General features: G+C 47.7%; 1 protein-coding gene across 3 annotated transcripts in view; it reads right to left on the minus strand.

Moving 5' to 3' along the window:
- The window catches only part of LOC128347494 (zinc finger protein 420-like), a 48,141-nt gene that overhangs the window by 4,063 nt on the left and 24,551 nt on the right, over nucleotides 1-19,527 (minus strand). The window contains exons 1-4 of one of the 3 annotated variants that reach the window (XM_053302328.1): nucleotides 10,083-10,468; nucleotides 7,623-7,705; nucleotides 4,817-4,943; nucleotides 2,789-2,896 (exon numbers count right to left, since the gene is read on the minus strand). The exons of 1 other annotated variant lie outside the window; for it this stretch is intronic. In XM_053302328.1, the coding sequence (XP_053158303.1) occupies nucleotides 2,789-2,896; nucleotides 4,817-4,943; nucleotides 7,623-7,637 (250 nt within the window). In that variant the 5' untranslated portion in view covers nucleotides 7,638-7,705; nucleotides 10,083-10,468. Of the gene's footprint in view, nucleotides 1-2,788; nucleotides 2,900-4,816; nucleotides 4,944-7,622; nucleotides 7,706-10,082; nucleotides 10,469-19,527 lie in introns of those variants that run through there. One more of the 3 variants, XM_053302327.1, reaches the window with a different exon arrangement.

The raw sequence follows: 19,527 nt of genomic DNA on the forward strand, positions 1-19,527 counted from the left end.
GGGCAAAGAGGTACCTTTTTAACATGGTGATTCTCTTTATTTAGCAGGGGGAGAGTAACTGGCCCTATCCACCCCCAGCATAGTACCTCCAGTGACTGCTGCTGGTGTCTGATGTTTCTTTTTAGACTGTGAGCCCTTTGGCGACAGGGATCCATCTTATTTATTTATTATTTTGGAAGGGTGGTATAGAAATCGAATGAATAAATAGATAAATAAATATAAAAACCGTACAAGAGAAATCTGTCTTGACTCCATGGCTTCCACCTGGCAACCTATGCCCACAGCCAGCTTTCCTGGTTACCTTATAAATAACTTGACTGTATGGATGTTGTGCCCAGTCTGAGTTGGTTCCCTCAAGCTTAGCCAAAACAATCACAACGGGTGGGAGCAACCACACTTCCAAGCCAATGTGTTCACCGTTTCAGGAATGTCAGGAGATTCTGCCAGGGATGGAACCTGGGAAAATCGTCCCCCATGCAAAGCACTCAACTATGCATGCTCCTGACGAAGCTGCCACATTGAGTCAGACCCTGGGTCCATACTGCTCAACAGTGTTTACACCAGGGCTTCACAACGTCGGTCCTCCTTCAGGAGTGAGACTACAACTCCCACAATCCCCAAATATTGTCTACGCAGCTAGGAACGATGGGAGCTGTAGTCCAAAGACAAGAGGGCAAATGTTGTGCAACCCTGATTTACACTGACTGGCAACTGCTGCCCAGTGTTTCAGACAAGGGTCTTTCCCCCCCCAGTCCTATCCTGAAGAGGCTGCCACGCACTGAACCTGGAACTTTCAGCATTCAAAGCAGTTGTTCTACCACTGAACTACGGATGTTCCTCAGGGACCTGGCCAATGCTGAATCTGAACATTGGACCGTCTGGCTGGCAGCAGGATTCTGGGGTTTTAGGCATGGGATTCCCCCCATCCTACTTCTCGATAATGCTACCTAATGCTGAATCTGACCATTGGTCCACCTGACTTAAATTGTCTACATCAGGTATTTTCAAAGGGGGTTGCAGCTCAGCCCGCCCCTGCCTCAGTGTGTCTGAAAGGCTCAGCAGCCAGGAAAATGCTGTCACCGAACATCCAGCCAGGATTTCCCTGTCTGCTGAGCTTGTCAGTCACACTGAGGGAGTGTTGGGCTAAGCCTGAGCACCTAGCCAGCCAGTGACAATGACTGGAGAGGTGGAGGAAAGGGCAGAGCCAGGCCAGGGATATGCTGCTGAACCTGTCAGTCAGGCTGAGGGAGGTAAGGCCGGGGCAGGGCGGGGCAAGGGCACCAACCAGCCAGTCACAAAAGAGGAGGAGGGAGTAGAGGGCTCAGCCTGAGGGAGGGATGGGTTGGCTTGTGCACCAGTGAGGGGCAAAGGGCTGGCAGACTGGCAGCGGCTTCTCCAAGGTTGCAGGCAGGAATCTCTCTCAGCCCTGTCTTGGAGAAGCCAGGGAGGGAACTTGGAACCTTCTGCTCTCCCCAGAGCGGCTCCATCCCCTGAGGGGAATCTCTTGCAATGCTCACATATGTAGTCTCCCATTCAAATGCAACCAGGGCAGACCCTGCTTAGCTAAGGGGACAAGTCATGCTTGCTACCACAAGACTAGCTCTCCTCTCCTCTAGCTGACGTTCCCTTTCCTTTCCTTTGCCTCATTCCAGGGCAGGTTAGTTTGCTTGGCATTTCCTTGCCACCAAGAAGAGTTAGCAGCACATGCCACAGTTCTTGGCTGCTTCCATAGTATTATTTTGTTTCCCAGTAACACTGGAAAGATTGACTTCCGGGGGCTGCAATTCTTGCCATCTTGTGTCTTCTTCCATTATTTCTCAGCGACTCAATGAGCAGGTTCCTCTGGATGCGAGTCACTGAGTTCAGTAGTAGCCAACTGAAGCTTTGAGGCCGAAGGGGCACATTTGCTGAAAAACCCTTGGTATACATAGACTGGCAGTGCCTCTCGGAAGAGACTCTCAGAGAATGCTAGAAATCCCAGAAGGACCAACGCCATTCCCAGGACTCCAGAGGGGGAAAGCCATGCCACGGAAGATGGCTACCTGCTCCCCTGCAGGCAGGAGCAAAGGTAGAAGGAAATGGTTTGCCCCCTGCCTGGTCTCTGTAAGTAAATTGTGGGGTGGAGTGGAGGAAGTAAACCTTCATGCCCAAAGAGGAGCACAACCACCTTTTAAGGGGCCCGTGTTCAAGAGAGGAGCTGTGGCTCTTTTCTAATTTTTTTTTTGAAGTGCCAATTTTTTGACTTTTTCAAGCCTCTGCCACTGCCCAGCCAGTCACCTCACTCACTTGCCTGCCCCACCATCTGGCCCCACCATCTGCTGCCACTGCTTCAGCCAGCCGGCCTGCCCACCCAGTTCCCGCTCTCACCCAGCTTGCTCACCTGCCAGCCACTCAGTGGCCCCTGCCAGCCCCCAGTTGGCAACCTGCTTTTACCCCTCTGCCAGCTGGCCACTCTTATTTATTCTTATTTATTTATTTCTCAATCAATCAATCTTCTATACTGCCCAAACTTTCGTCTCTGGGCGGTTAACATAAAACAACTAAAACACATATTAAAAGTTAAAACAATTCAACAGTTTAAAATCAACCATAACATTAGAACAGACAATTTTAAAAGGCTGGGAGAATGAAGAAGGGCAGTTCTGAGAAGGGAGATGCTGTGAGATGCCAGAGTGGAATGCAAACTTGAAAGCATGGCCTGACACCTTAGGCTGTTCCTCCTCCTCCTCCTCCTCCTCCACCAGCCCTCATTTCCCATGCCCAAATGGAAAGCCACAAACACACCAACCTAAGCAGCTACGTGCCGGTCTCTCTACTCCTTTGGAGTCCCAGACAGATGGATCTTCTCCTCCTCCTTCCAGCCAGGAGATGAGGTCAGGTTTAGGAGCTGCAAACCCTTCTTTGGAGGAAACAAACAGGCCAGTTACTTCAGACTTCAAAATGCTGAGGCATGAAGATGCTTTACACTAGCCCTGTTTGGTCCTTACAGCAGCTGAAGATACTACTCGGGCAGAGTGTCCCCAATTGCTCTCCTGCAACCCCACATCCCTGGGTTGTGATCCCGACTTCCCCATTCCAGCTCTCTAGGATTACAATGTATGTCTGCAGAGACAAATGCTGCACTAACTTGTGGGGAGATCCTCCCTGTGATGTGAAATCCCTGGGTAGACCCAGACCAATTGTGACCTGATCACAGGAAGAATTTCTCCATCATGAGGAGTGTGTGTGCCTCTGCAGAATTATTCTGGAATCCTAGCGAGTGGGGTGCGGTGCGGCTTGAGAACATGGCAGCATGCTGGCGGGACTTGGGGCACTCCACACACACACACACAAAGCCCCCAATTCCATAACAACTGGACAGGGCTAGTGAACTGGACCACGGGTCCAACTAGCCCTGCACTGGCTAATCTATAGTGACCCTTCCAGACCAGACCAAGATCTTTCCCTGCCCTGTTATAGCAATAGCACTTACATTTATATACCGCTCTATAGCTGGAAGCTCTCTAAGCGGTTTACAATGATTTAGCATATTGCCCCCCAACATTCTGGGTACTCATTTTACCGACCTCGGAAAGATGGAAGGCTGAGTCAACCTTGAGCCCCTGGTCAGGATCGAACTTGTAACCTTCTGGTTACAGGGCAGCAGTTTTACCACTGCGCCACCAGGGGCTCCTTTTCAGGTTATTTTCAGGTTATCTCTAACCTGCAAACCAAGTAACTGGAAATGCTTGGGATTGAACCAGGACCCTCACGCAAGGCAAAGGCTATGCCACTGAGCTATGGACATGCCAAAGCAGCCTGTCTCTCTATCCCCATCCCTAAAAGGCAAGAGAAGGGAAGTTGAGCTCTTTGAATGCCAAGTAACTGTGCAAAATAAAATACCTCCCGTCTGAGTAACTAAACCTACACACACAACAGCAGGGATGGGAGCTGGATAAATAGACCTCCCTCAGGTAAAGCTAGTTATTTACATTTTAACGGAGAATCCCAGGAGAGACATAAAGATCACACAAAATCTCTTCCTACCAGTGTCTGGGCCTATGGACACCACTTCATAAAGTGCTAGAAGGTTGGGCGATAAGGGAGAAAGAACACTGAGGTCCTGTATTCATATCATTGCAAGCAACTCACTTTGCAAGCTGGGCATCTCCTCCAAACATAGATTTTGTGCTTTTAAAAACAGCATCACTAAACCTCAGGTGAATCACCTTGGAAACTCAAGAGGCATATCCAGAGCCTATGCACCAGCTACCCCTTTTCCACAGCTGAAATCTGATAGGGCAGTCACCAACAGTGTTCCCAGTAAGAGGGAATCCCAGATGTTGTTGACTACAGCTCCCAGAATCCCTAGCTGCAGTGGGCTTGGACTGAGGATGTTGGGAGTTGTAGTCAACAACATCTGGGATTTTCTGTTACAGGGAACACTAGTCACAAACAACAGGGTAATTCACATGATTGATATTAGGGAGTCACTCAGGGTCCTGCCCTCATTTGGGAGCTGAGAGAGCTCCCTATTTTCAGTGGTGTGTTAGAGAAAAACAAGGTCAGAGGCAGAGAACTTGATTCTCACTCCAGCCTCAGCTGAGCAAGATGAGTGTGCCCTAGCCAGATTCCATCCCCAGCTTCTGAATGAAGAAGGCAAGAGAGCTGTTCTGCCCAGCTAGGGCCTGCCTGGTGTTCAAGCTCCCCGCCTCCAACCTTGTTTTTATCTAACACACAGTCAAAAATCGGGAGCACTCCAGCTCCTGAACTGCCCTGAAAAGCAGACATATGCAATATCTTCACCAGCTGTCTACAAAGAAAGAGGAGTCCTTACCTAGAGCGGCCACCACCCCATAATTCTCCAGCATGACTTCCTTATACAGAGCTCTGGGGCCTGGATCCAGGAGAGCCCATTCCTCCCGGGTGAAGTACACAGCCACCTCCTCAAAGGACACCGGAGCCTGGAAAAGAGAAATATTCTCCTGCCAGAAAGAATTCTGCCCCTACCCTGTACTAGGTCCTACACAGATAACATTGACAACCTGCAATAGATTAACATAAGGACATAAGATCAGCCCTGCTGGATCAGGCCCAAGAAGGCCCATCTAGTCCAGCATCCTGTGGCACACAGTGGCCCACCAGATGCCTTTGGAAGCCACAGGCAGGAGTTGAGGGCATGCCCTCTCTCCTGCTGTTACTCCCCTGCAACTAGTACTCAGAGGCATCCTGTCTTTGGGGCTGGAGGTGGCCTATAGCCCTCTGATTAGTAGCTGTTGATAGACCTGTCCTCCTGATTCAGAGTCTAGCCTCCAGAAGAGAAGATGTCTTCGCTTCTGATGATAGTGGTGCAGATTTCATATAGCGAGTCAGACCTTTGGTCTATCTAGCTCACTACACAGACCGGCAGCATCTTCTCCAGGGTTGCAAGTAGACGTCTCTCTCTCAGCCTTATCTTGGAGATCCCAGAGAGGGAACTTGGAACCTTCTACAGGCAAGCACAGAGGTGCTTTCCCCAGACCGACACTATCTCCTAAGAGGAATATCTTACAGTGTTCACACATGTAGCCTCCCATCCCAGTGCAAACCAGGGTAGACCCTGCTTAGCAAAGGGAACAATCCATGCTTGCTAACACATGACCAGATCTCCTCTCATAAAGGTAAAGTGTGCTGTCGAGTCGGTGTCAACTCCCTGTGGTTATCTTTGGTAGAATGCAGGAGGGGTTGACCATTGCCTCCTCCCACACAGTATGAGATGATGCCTTTCAGCATCTTCCTATATCACTGCTGCCCAATATAAGGAGTTTCCCAGACTCTGGGAAACATACCAGCGGGGATTCGAACCAGCAACCTCTGGCTTGCTAATCAAGTCATTTCCCCGCTGTGCCATTAAGTGGCTCTCTCCTCTCATACTAGGTTGAAATTATAAGGAAGCAGACTCAGGCAAGATATTCGGAAGAAGTTTCTAAATGTGCAACAGTGGGATAGTCTGCCCCATGCTGTGCTGGGCTCTCCTCTGCCACGGGAGATTTTTAGAGACTGGATGGCCACCTCTCGGAGATGCTAAGCAGGCCTGCTCAACTTAGACCAGCCCCACCCCCAGCTGCTTTTGGACTACAACTCCCAGAATCCCCAGCCACATAGCCAGGGATTATGGGAGTTGTAGGCCAACATCTGCAGGAGGGCCGAAGTTGAGCAGGCCTGCGCTAGAGCAATTCCTTGCACTGAGCAGGGGGCTGGAGCAGAAGACCTCCAAGGTCCCCTTCCCATACTAAAGCTCTATGAATTCAAGGGATAACTGACAATATGACCATAGGAAAAAACAGGGAGTGAGTGGTGGGAGTCAGTGACTGGTCAGGGAAATGGGCATCCCAACTCTAGCTATAGGCGAGCAGATGAACAGCACTGTGATGTGGGGGGCTGATGGTAGTGGGATCCCTGAGGTGGAGCCGATTGCTGTGGGTAAACGCGGCAAGCTTCATGTCAGGCCTTCCCCCACCCAGGTCTTGCAGGGAGGAGAATATTGGGTAAGGGAAGACGCAGACATCAATACACCCATCTGGAAGCGTTCATGTTGGCCCTGGCAGGGAGATGTTGCCTCGCTATCAACAGGCAACGTATCTTCGCAGGATCGAGAGCGGCTCTTGTGAGATCTCAAGGCGAGATCTCGCAAGACCCGCCCCAGCTGTCAGGAGCTATATAAGGGAGGACTGGCCAGTGATGAGGGGGCCAGTCCAGGAAGAAGGATTGCTGTGGAAGGAACCCCTGGGATGCTGACTGAGCCTTGGGGGTAGGGATGTGCATGAACCTGTTTGGAGGTCCTTTTACAGGCCTCTCAACAGGTTCGAACACTGGACGGTTCGAAGGTTCGACGGCAGGAGGGAGGGGATAACTTTAAGGGCAGGAGAGGTTGCACTTACTCCTTCCCGCTGTGTTTCCCCCATTGGCGCTCTCTAAAAAACTGGTACGGCGGGGCAGCAGCATACCTCCCTGCCGCCCCATCCTCTCCTCAGACCAGAAGCGGCAGTCGCCCGTGCATGTGCACCTCATGTGTCTGCGCATATTGGGCTCACTTGCGCCCACGTCAGGCTCACTTGCGCACACATCAGGCACACACAATGTGCTCATGTCCATGGGCTGCCTCCGCTGACTTCCGGTCCTAGGAGAGGACGGGGTGGCAGGGAGGTATAGGGCGGGGCCGGTGAATCGAACAAGCCCTGCCTGTAAGCCTTAAAGCTCCCCCGGCTGAAAACTCCGAGGCCACCTCAACCTCCTTTGGCAGCGGAAGGCTGCTCCGAGAGCTGGGGAATTATGTTTGATCCCTTGGCCTCCATAAGGGTCACAACGTTTTTCAGGGGGGCAAAGGGAGCTTTCCTTCCAGGGCAAAGAGCAGCCGCTGGAGTGTGCTTGTGAGATCTGGATGGCCACTATGGTGGAGGCAAAGGTTGAAGCCGGTCTTGACAACAGTCCCAATCTGGGTTGGGGTCAGTGACTTTTGAGCAAGGGGAAGAAACACTAAATGGGCCGCTTCTATATCTCGTAGCAACATAAGCCACCGGGAAGAGAGGGGTCCTTTCAAGCCCTGGAAAGGAGCAGGCCCCTCGGGTGTCCCCTCCCTTCCGCCATCTTGCTCTACTCCTTACCTGAGTAGGCCGCATTGCAGCAGATGCCTCTCCACTCCAAGCAGAAGATGATCTGAAATGTCACACAGATGTCTTTCAGCTGCCTGCCAGGGAGAACAAAGTAATGACAGATATTGATCCTTCATACACATTTAATATTTCTTTTTTGCTAATCTGGAATTGTTTTATTTTGTGTTTCACAGTTACGATCATGTGAACTGCCCTATTGGCTTCCTCACACATTGAGTCTTAGTTTTGCCTCTTCCATGAAGTCTTTGACGTAAGCTTTTTGGCCTCATCCCAAACTGAAACTAAGCCCGAACGTGGATAATTTCACCTGCTTCTTATTCATCCCTGTTGTCCTGGATGCTGCGGCTGTCTCCCCACTTTTGAAGTTTAGATTGTAACCTCCTTGGGGCAGAGACCTTTTCTGCTTATAGCACACTGATGGCACATGATGTTGTTACACACCCTACCCCACTTTTACAAGCAGTAAGAAGTTCCAGGGGTGCAGCACTACTCAGCCACCAGTTTCCCTTGGAGGAGAGATCACTGGCAGCTTACAGTGTCTTAGTAGTATTTGGCCTAATGTACAGGTTGAGCATCAAATGGGGTGGAAATGCAGGACAGCATTCCCAGAAGTCAGCAACAAAGCACCGGGTCATTAGAGAGACACTCCTGCGTCCCCAAAAAATGCCGCTACACTACAGCTCTCTCATTCAGTCTGTTCCACGATTTCTCTTAAGATCTGCCTTTACACAGGCACCAAAACACACTTGGTTGGGGCTGAGGGAAAAGCAGGGGGAATGACGTCACCTGTCCCATCCATGAGGTGGACCCAGTGGACCCTGTAACAAGGATTTCCAGATGTTGACTACAGCTCCCAGAATCCTCAGCTGCAATGGCCTTTGGCCGAGGATTCTAGGAATTGTAATCAACAATTCTCCCTGCTGAAATAAGAGCCTCCCCATCTCTTACAACTTTTTAAAAAGGCAGTCAAGACACATTTGTTTACTCAGGCTTTTAATTAAATACTGATTTAATAGTTTGATGGTTTTTCATAGGAACATAGGAAACTGCCATATACTGAATCAGACCATTTGGTCTATCTAGCTCAGTATTGTCTTCACAGACTGGCAGCAAGCACTTCTCCAAGGTTGCAGGCAGGAATCTCTCTCAGCTCTATCTTGGAGAAGCCAGGGAGGGAACTTGAAACCTTCTGCTCTTCCCAGAGTGGCTTCATCCCCTAAGGGGGATATCTTGCAGGGCCCACACATCAAATCCCCCATTCATATGCAACCAGGGCAGACCCTGCTTAGCTATGGGGACAAGTCATGCTTGCTACCACAAGACCAGCTCTCCTCTATTATTTTTCATAGTTTTATCAACCGCCTTGGGGTTGTCTTTTAATGAAAGGCGGTATATAAATGCAACAATAAATAAATGCAACAATAAATTGTTTTAAATTGTTGTAATGTTTTAACCTTTTTACTTGTTTTTATTGTTTTGTTGTAAACCACCCAGAGACTTGAGTTTTGGGTGGTATGTTAAATAAATAAATAATAAAATAAAAATAATAAAACAACTTCTGGGAATCCCTGTTACAGGGAACAATGGGCGGACCACATTACCTGCTGGCCTCCTGATGACTCTTTAATCGCTTTCTAATGGCTCTGCAGTCCCCTGCAGGGCAGGAAGGAGGCCTTCAGCACCTTATTCAGAAGCATCCTGCACCATTAAGGAAAGTTAATTTGCCAAATCCCAGACCTTACCAAGCGCAACACTATAACTTCTGAAGTAGTTTCTTGTCCAATGCTCTCCCAGCAGTACAGATGAATTAATTTCATTCCATTCTAAAGGTTTATTTCTTGTCTTTCTGCTCAAATCATCAAGGCAGCGAGCAACCCATTCGAAAAACAAACATCAGTTGGGGATGAAAAACCCAACAAAACTTGATCAAAGCTGGAGCAGAATGCCGGTGAATTAAGAGGGTCTCCCTTACAACTCCAGGCAGCGGGGGGGAAACCCACCACGTGGATTCGAGCAGCGCTGGAAGATCAAATGTCTGCCTAAACAGACAAATAAGTTTCCTTCCATCAAGCGGCCAGCCAGGACACAGCCAGGAAATCCACCGGGGCAGGGCGGGGGGCTCTTGGGATCATAAAAGGAAGCCCTGCTCAATTTGCTTGGGGAATAGGAGGGAAATTCACGGAGTTCCCTTTGGGGCAAGGAAAGCGAAATAATAGCTCTTCGGGTTTTTCTCTCTCTCTGCACCCGTCCCTGATGCAGAAAGACGATGGTTCGGAGAGCGGGTCTTGCCGGAGGAGAATCGTGCAATGGCAACCAGGAGGCTCGCAGCGGGACTGCAAGAGAAGTCCTACGGTTCTGGTTCTGGAAGGGACTTTCTCCAGCAACATCCTCCACCCTCCCTCCGCTTTTTATGTTACCTCTCACCCTCCCTCCGCTTTCCCTACCACTCACTCTGCAGATGTTGCACTTTTCGTTCTTCGAGCGCGCCGCGACTCCTCGGCGACTCCTTGCCAAAGAAACGTCTCTTCTGCTTTTCAGAATTCGGGGCAGGGGAGTGGCAGAGTTCACTGAGATAGAGAGAGGAAAAGAACCGGGCAGCACAGCCATCACTTGCGGTTTCCATTTGAAAACCACCACCATATGCGGGGCAGGAGGGGCATTTCCCAGAAGGAAGGCGCTCCCTCTCCGTAGGAGTGTGTAGCAAGTGTGTGGCACAGCCAACCATCCCCCACGCCGTGACCCAACCATCCTACTCCGGCCATGGGCTCTTTGAGTTCCAGTGAATGTATTCTTGCGGCTGCAGCGTCAAGTGGGCAGACTCGAGGCAGAGAGGGTGAGTGAGGGTCACCCTCTCGATCAGTTCCCTTTTCTCCGAGGGGGAGAAAAGGAAATATGCCCCACAGTATACCCATTAAGGCTTACTTCCAAGTAAGCATGCCTAGGATTGCAGGCAGAGGAGTGGACTTGACATTTCTTTTGGGCTGGCATGCCCTCCAGGGGCCCCACTGACAGACTGAGCAAGGAGAGGGACTATTTTATTTTATTTATTTATTTATTTATTTATTTATTGTTAAGTCTATATACCGCCTTTCATTAAAAGCAATCCCAAGGCGGTTCACAAAAGTTAAAAACATAGAATAAAAATGAACAATTAAAAATATCAAGCTAAAAATATGAAACAAATCTGATTTAAAATATATAAAATACACACACAAAAAACTATACACGGGTAAAAACACGCAGAAGCAGCAATAGAAAGAATCATGTAAAGGCCTGGATAAAAAGCCAAGATTTAACAAGCCATTCTCCTTGCATAAAACTGTGGGTACCTTGATGGGAAGATTCACAAGAAACTAATAATAGCTTTCATCAATATTGTTAATTTTAATGCAATAAAGCTCTGAACTTTGACCTTAGGAACATAGGAAGCTGCCATATGTGAGTCAGACCATTGGTTCATCTAGCTCAGTATTGTCTACACAGACTGGCAGCGGCTTCTCCAAGGTTGCAGGCTGCAGGCAGGAATCTTTCTCAACCCCATCTTGGAGATGCCAGGGAAAGAACTTAGAACCTAGATGCTCTTCCCAGAGCAGCTCCACCACCCCGGCAATATATTACAGTGCTCACACATCTAGTCTCCCATTCATATGCAACCAGGATGGACCCTACTTAGATAAGGGGATAAGTCATGCTTGCTACCACAAAACCAGCTCTCCTCCCCAAGACTTGGTCCCCACACACCAAGTTATGGTTGGTTCTGGCCCACTGGGGCACTTGAGTTGTGCAGTGCACCCCTGCTCTAGACACAGAAGGAAGTCTGCGTTGGGGTCCCCATGGTTATTCTTTCTGGCTCCTGTGCATACACACTCTCCAAAGCAAAGTCCCCGAACCCCTAGAATGCAAGCAAAAAGCAAGCTTTGTACAGGGCTCAGAGCACTTCATCTCAATGAGAGTTATGCCTTGGCTCCCTAGATACACAGGAAGTTCTGTGTTCGTATCCACACAATTGTCTTTTAGTGTGTGTGTGTACATACTCTCAAAAATGGAGTCTCTCAAACCCTAGAATGCAAATAAACGGCAACCAGGCAATCCTATTGCTAGTGCAATAATTTATGTAATTAATTTAAGTGTTCCCCTCTGGCCACAACCTCAGCTGAGACACACATATTGGTTCCGAAGATAGGACCTGCCCGCACCTGCACCCCCCCCGGCCCAGGTTGTGGCCAGGCCCAGAGGAGAACACTTACATTATTTAAATAAATTCTTACACTAGGATTGCTTTCAGTAGTCCTCTGGAGACTGATGTTGGTTCCTGTAGACTCCAGACTACTCCTGGAAGGCACCCCTACCCTATTGATCCCTCATTTAGCTACCACATAAACTCGTTTGAAACTGATTTTATCTACCCAAACTCAAGGGACCTTCTGGCTTGATCAAGAAAAGAAGAAAAAAGCTCCCGCGTAGATGGAAAAATCACGGACAAATCAGCTCCTCACACAGGCCATCACCCTGTGTATAGTCTGAATCTGAGGCAGGTGTGTGAATGACTATGCTCATTTTAGAAGTGAATCTGGATAGAGGCCCCCTGAAATGAAGGATACAGCTAGGTAGTATAAGGCTGTACAGATCAGAACATGTGTTCATCGCTAGGTGTATGTGCATTGATTATAACACATGAATAGAGACTGCGGGCTAATCCTGGAAGGCACTCCCACCACCACACGCCCCATTTAGCTAACACCTAAACTCATTTGGAACTGATTTCCATCTACACAAACGCAAGAGGCCTTCTGGCTTGACCAAGAGAAGGTAACAGCTCCCAGATATGGAAGGGAATATCTCAGATGCATCAATCAGTCTCCTCGCAGGCCACCGCCCAATAAGGTAAAGTGTGCCGTTGATTTCCACCACCCTATGCATAGTCTGAAATGGTCGGACGGCGGCGGGGGGGGGGAGCCTTTCTCTCCAGTCACGCACGGACCAGCTCCAGTAGACCCCTCTCCGTGCCTTTGGAGGCTCCCCGCCCATTCCCTCTTCAAATGCTTGCGGTGCAGTTTCCACCCACCCGACCTGCCTTCCCTTGAGCCTACCCTCTGTCCAGGGGTGTAACTATAATAGGGCAAGAGGAGACAGTTGTCTGGGGGGGGGCCACTGCCTTGGGGGCCCCCCAGAGGCAAGTCACATGACTGACTCCCCCAGCCGCGCACCCGCCTGGGCTTCCTTCAATTGTATTCATCCTCCGAAATTGATGTGTGTTAAGACCTGGAGCTACCAGAACAGCATGTCTTTCTCTAGTATTGATGTATCGGGGTAGCCTTGACCCCAATAGGGGAGGTTCGTTCCTGGGCAGATGGGATGCTGCAACCAGCTTTCCACCTGGAATGCAGAAATCCCTAAGGAGAACCAGTTTCCCATGTGCGGGTAAAGGTTTGGACTTGTGTACCACCTCCCCTCCATGTGGGTCTCCAAGCAAGGTCAATGCTGCTAACCCAAACAGGACCCCATCACACTCGTGGGGGCCTTGCCCACCATGTGAGGGGCACTGGACCTCCTGACCTGGCGATTAGCTCATTAGAATATATGTCAGCATGTGTGCACACCCAGCAGTCCTTAAGCCAGGTGGCATGGACTGCTGCCTGTACCTCGGGGTGGGGATTCACTTAGCCCCAGGTGGTTGGGAACAATATAAATACATCAACCCATAGCCAGACCTGAGTGGTCCAACAGATACTTCGGCTTCTCCTACCCCAACCGGGTTGGGGCACCCAAACCAATATCTGTGAGGCCATTCCACAAGAAATGCATGTACTAGCGTGCTGCAAGAGCTATTCCCAACCCCACAGTTAGGGACATTGCCTCTAAAACTGTCCCTGGATATGATGCACATTGTCTCTGGAACTGTACACGTAGAGGCTGGTCAACAGTAGGTCGGGAACACTGTCCAAGGCAGGCTAATCAGTCGGTTAGGGTCAGCTTCACCCTGGTATGGTGGACCCACGTCCTCACTCCGTCCCAGTCGGCCTGGAGTGGCTCCTTTTACCACTTTAGGAATGCGCCTGCTCCTATGTTCAGTGCCCTGCGCTCAGTGCCCTGCGCCAGTTCCTGTACATACACCTGCTGTGCATCATTCCCCCCTACAGTCAAGTCAATGTCATTTGTGACATTCGAAATGGGAACTGCCCGCCCATAGGACACTTCAAAAGGGGCAAGTTTGGTTCTTCCCCGTGGGGTTAGAGTGCACGATATAGAGCTAATGTCAATGCTCTAACCCAGTTCCAATCAAGCTCTAAAGCCCAACGTGTCAAGCGTTCCATCAAATACGTATCCACCCAGGCGTCCTCCACCAAGCAAGGCTGCTTGATATTTCAAATCACGACGTGAATGCCAACCACAACCTATCTCCTCCCCCCTTCCTGCAACTTGGAGCTGACAAAAGGCTGGGGCTGCCGAACAGGTAGAGTCACCGTCTCTCTCGGGGAACGAGAGACACCACGTATAGAGGGCATAGCCCTCTCAGGATATATGCAAGGCCGTCGTCTGGATGTATACAGGCCTTCCTCAGATATCCGGCATCATTAACTACAGCACTCCGGGACGCATGAGGATCAGAAACAAGAAACCTGCATCATGGCCATTTCCTCGAACCCAAGACAGGGCAGCCAATGGATGTTCCATCATCATTGGTGTCAGGGTCAGGACTGTCATCCTCTGAAGGCTCCCTTCTCCTTCACTTGACCATTGCTTTGGTCTTCAACAGTAAGACATCCCTCTCGAGAAAGACAGTTCAAGACAATCCTGCTTATTTTAGGAATAAAAGATAGACTCATGAATTTCCAGTTCCCCCCTCCTTCCTTGGGTAGGGACAGCATGCTGAGACTGAGTCCCTGAACAGCCCAATACAATAAACAAATAAATAAACCTGAGGCTATTTTCAATTTGATCTTCCAGCATATTCATTCCAATTTATGTTTTTATTTTCCTGCTTGCCCTGGGCCCCTTTCCCCCCAAAGACCAAAACAGGGGATGATGTCCTCATTAAGGCTTAGTGGCTTGTGTTGTAGGCTGGTTTCTGATCACGAGAATATAATGGCAATCCGGGGCAAAAGCAAAGCAATAAAGTCAAAAAGAAAAAGGCGTTCACATTTTTCACCCCCCTTGGGAGCTTGGGGTTTTGAGGAGACATTAAAGCCTTTCAGGTCAAACATAGTCATATCACTCAAGAGGCTGTAACATAAAACTTCAGCGCTTGAATTTCACCAAGGCCCTTTGGGCGTAACTGCCAACAAAGTCCTGTCTCCATGCGGCATCTCACATTCTCTTCTGTATCCTGTTCTTCCTCCTTACAACAACCCTGTGAGGCAGGCCAAATCATTTGAGTGGCAAGCTCTGTGTCACCCAGCAAGTGTCACAGCAGAATGGGGGTTTGGACTCAGGCTTCCCGGTCCCAATCCAGCACTCTGACCACTGCACCGCGTTGGCTGACAATTATACTTACAGACTTCTGACAGGGCAATACACAACAATCCCCATCCAGTGTATCTGACTCCAACCTCCATAAAGGGGTGATTCGTCAGTGACATCTGGCTTATGGATTCTCACTGTCCACATCTAAGCCATGCGTAGATAGTGTTCCAGCTCTCCGCCTTCAACCTCATTACTAGCAAGCTTGGTAAGGCAACAATATCCTCATAAAAACCTACATAAAAGAAACAATCCTTGCCCAGTCCAAACAGTCCAAGCAAAACTACTATACCTTGTTGAAATAGGATTAAAACCCCTTACGGGAGGTGTAAAGTCTCATGAAACAAACAGGCTTCCTTATCAAAAGGTATTATCCAGAAAAATGTCCATAGTCTGGCAGAGGAGTGATGCCTGTGATAAACACAAGTTATCATCTAATCTCTAATTAGAAGCAGTGAAAACAGAGTATGGGTTTTACGATAACACACAAAAACTTGATCCCTTTTAAACTGGGAGGTTTTCCAGGTAAGATGCAAACCAGTCCTTTGGAACTCCCTTCCACTTGCAGGAGTGGCAAAACAAAATTTCTTTCACCAAATCTCATGTCTGGGATCTGGAATTTCAAGATCCAGCTACTGTGAAGGCAAAGCAGGGCTGGCGGTAGGACAAATTCACAAATTTGAAGCCTCAGACCCATTGACAATACTCTCAGTTTATATCAAAAACAATTAGCAGAACATTTCATACATATCGTGAAGATATAAAACAATAACTCCATTTAACTATTTGACTTAAAATCCTTTTCCTTCTCACCCACAACAAGAAGTGGCCGTCCAGAGACCTTCCTTCTCACTCAGTATTTGGAGTGAGAACAGACTCCGGTCATAGTCTACCTTGAGCCCGACTCCACATAGGAAACACTTTTCCATGCACAGTCTATAAAAAAAAAAACACGTAAACAAAGTCAGAGGAACCTAAGAGCCCCCTCCTTCCCCAGCATGTGTAGGTTTGAGTGTATACACATACACTCAAGCATTTTCAAGCAATTACCATCAAGCAATATCATTACAACCACAGGCCATACAGAAAACATAAAGGAAATCAAAAGTATATATCCATACAAAGTTTTTTCCAAATCTCCCTTTAAAGAAATTAAGAAAAGTTAAAGAAATTACTAAAGAAATTACTAAAAGTTAATACCACAGTATAAGATTACATTTGACAAAAACCATTGCATTCTGAGTGACAAGGAGGACACACGCAATCTGACATTGGGAGAATGGAGTAGACAGAACTCGCCCTTTCTTCTGCATATACATTTGTATCCCAGCCATTTAGCAGCATTCCCCCCTTTTTGCAAAAGGAGGAAGACCCACAAGGAAGGAATACTGCCATTCAGAACCCGTTTCAAGACTGAGGTGCTGCGATAATTCCTTCTGTTGCTAAGACCACGGCTACTAACTACACCTCCTTCAATCTCAATTAAATTCAATCTCAGGGCAAGTTTCCTCTGTAATAACTTACAGAATATATAGCAAATCACTAAAACTTTTTCACATATATAACAAAAGTCCCATCAGATGAATGGCAGAATACTCTCTGCATTTTAACAAAATGTGGAATCCCACACAGAACTTAACAAAAATAAAGTTCTCAGGAACGGAATCTTCACAGAAGCATATCTGGGCTCCCATAGAAACATATACATACATATATGCACACCCACAGCATCCCTGGAATTAACATAAGACGCAGTTAACTTTCAAACAAAGTCCTTGAAGGGAGGCAGATAAGTTCACATGTTAGTGATACAATCAAATACCATTTAGAAAACATAATAAAATGAACAGCTACATATTTCAAACTGCATTTAAACAAAATAAATCTGTGGTATTACATTTAAGCATGTTTACCCATGAGCAAGTTAATCGGTTAAGTGGAACACAAAAAGAATCCCCAGTAAACACAGTCATTAGCAAAATAGTCCATAAACCAACATTCTTCTCCCAACCTATCTCAGATTGCATTCCTTCCACCTCACAACCCACACTGCACACATTTCATTCCATTCAAATAAAAACTTCCCTTTTGTCCTTCAAACTGCAAACCACATTCCAACTCATTCCAATTCCTTCAAACTGCAAACCACATTCCATTCAAAATTCCTTTTCTCACTTACAAACCTTTCTCTTCCCTAAGCAGTGCTTGATAACAATCACAGCAGAATAAGCTAAATTTGCATAGTATTCCAAACAGCTAATCAAACAACAACATACAAAAAAAATCCGAGAGGAGCGGCGTGCGCTTGCACCCTTGGTCCCCCCTTTCTTTCAGCTGAAGCAACAAGCAGCTGTTTGAGGAAACAGAACGCAGACAGCATGATTTTAGCAAATTACAATCATCCCTTTCTCTTTCAATTCCATTAATAATAATAACATAAAAACAGTCCTGCTGGATCAGGCCCAAGGAGGCCCATCTAGTCCAGCATCCTGTTTGTTTGTTTTTTATTGTTAAATTTCTATACCAGATGGCCAGCATGAGAGCCAGCGTGGTGTAGTGGTTAGAGTGCTGGACTAGGACCAGGGAGAACCTGAGTTCAAATCCCCATTCAGCCATGAAACTAGCTGGGTGACTCTGGGCCAGTCACTTCGCTCTCAGCCTAACCTACTTCACAGGGTTGTTGTGAAAGAGAAACTCAAGTATGTAGTACACCGCTCTGGGCTCCTTGGAGGAAGAGCAGGATATAAATGTAAATAAATAAATAAATAAAATTAAATAGGGTGGAGTTGGCTCCAACGGCACTCCTGGGGGGGGGTGTATTGAGTAACTGCTGCTCTAGAAACTTTGTGGAGATAAGGACTAGAAATCTGATTTTTTTTTAATATGCTGTATGTGAATATGCAGTGCAGACAGCCCAAAGAAGCGCTGCAGACATTTTGAGGTTATATTGAACCAGAGGAGGTCATTGGGTTCCTACAACCATCACATTATTTGGGGCTAAATCTCTTTCTCAGCTCCTGTACAGAACTCAGCAAGGGCCATATTCTAATTTTAATCCCATGGAGGTCACACAAACAAATTTTGAGAGCAATTTTGCAGGTCCCCCGCTATGCCAAGCCTGGCCCTACGGCTAGAGTCTGGGTTAACAAAGGTGGAGACTAGGGCATAGATGATCATCTTTCATTTGGGGTTGAAGCTGATCTCTCCCGTTGGTCTCGACCCACTAACCTTAGTCAATGAGGCGATTCTCATGGCCGCTCGAAAGAGGGCTAAAGGAGCCCAGCTCGCTTTCAAGAGGTCGTGAGAACCCTCAGGAGCTGCACAGCTCCTGCGTTTAGCCCGCTTAATCCCTCCCTTAAATGAGGTAAGTGGAGTGAGTACTCCACTAACCCCATTTTGGTGATCGTGGGCGCAGTGACTCATGAGGAAACCCCCTACCGGGAGGCTCTAACAAACCTCCTGGTGTCAGGGGTCTCCCTAGACAATACCATAGTGTACAATACCATGCATACCTCCTGCATGGCATTGACTCTTAGCACCAGCAGCCCTATTATTATTAATAATAAATAATAAAATAATAATAATAATAATAACAACAACATTTATATCCCGCTCTTCCTCCAAGGAGCCCAGAGCGGTGTACTACATACTTAAGTTTCTCTTTCACAACAACCCTGTGAAGTAGGTTAGGCTGAGAGAGAAGTGAGTGGCCCAGAGTCACCCAGCTAGTTTCATGGCTGAATGGGGATTTGAACTCGGGTCTTCCCGGTCCTAGTCCAGCACTCTAACCACTAGACCACGCCGGCTCTCATACTATTGACCACTGGGCATAGAGACAGCCAGTAAGGACATTCCCTTGCTGACCATGCTTTCTCCACTCTGATGCCCCTTTGTTAGGCTGATCATCTCAGGTTTTATTCTCTCACCTGAGGGACTTCCTTCTTCTCCCTTTTACTCTTCATGTATGTAGCTAGCAATGAGGCGTGTAGGTCTCAATCTCTCTCCATGATGAATTTCCTAAAGAAACTATTTTATTTGGAACTTTAACTCTATGACTCCAGACAATATTAATTAGCAGTGCTCCCTTACCTGTGCACTTCTGCTGTAGCTGGGGTAGATGTAGAAATCTCGCCTCCTGAGCTCTCTGACAGGTATTTGCTTTCCCTTTTGGCTAGCAAAGAAATAACTACTGTACATCCTCAGAAACATAATCTGTAAACTTAAAATCCTTTCCTGGCCTCAATACTTTACAGGTGAAACTCAGAACATTAGAATATCGTGCAAAAGTCCATTAATTTCAGTAATGCAAATTAAAAGGTGAAACTGATATATGAGACAGATGCATTACATGCAAAGCGAGATAAGTCAAGCCTTAATTTAATTGTGATGATCATGGCGTACAGCTCATGAAAACCCCAAATCCACAATCTCAGAA

Source organism: Hemicordylus capensis, chromosome 2, assembly GCF_027244095.1.
Source record: "Hemicordylus capensis ecotype Gifberg chromosome 2, rHemCap1.1.pri, whole genome shotgun sequence".
Lineage (NCBI taxonomy): Eukaryota > Metazoa > Chordata > Lepidosauria > Squamata > Cordylidae > Hemicordylus > Hemicordylus capensis.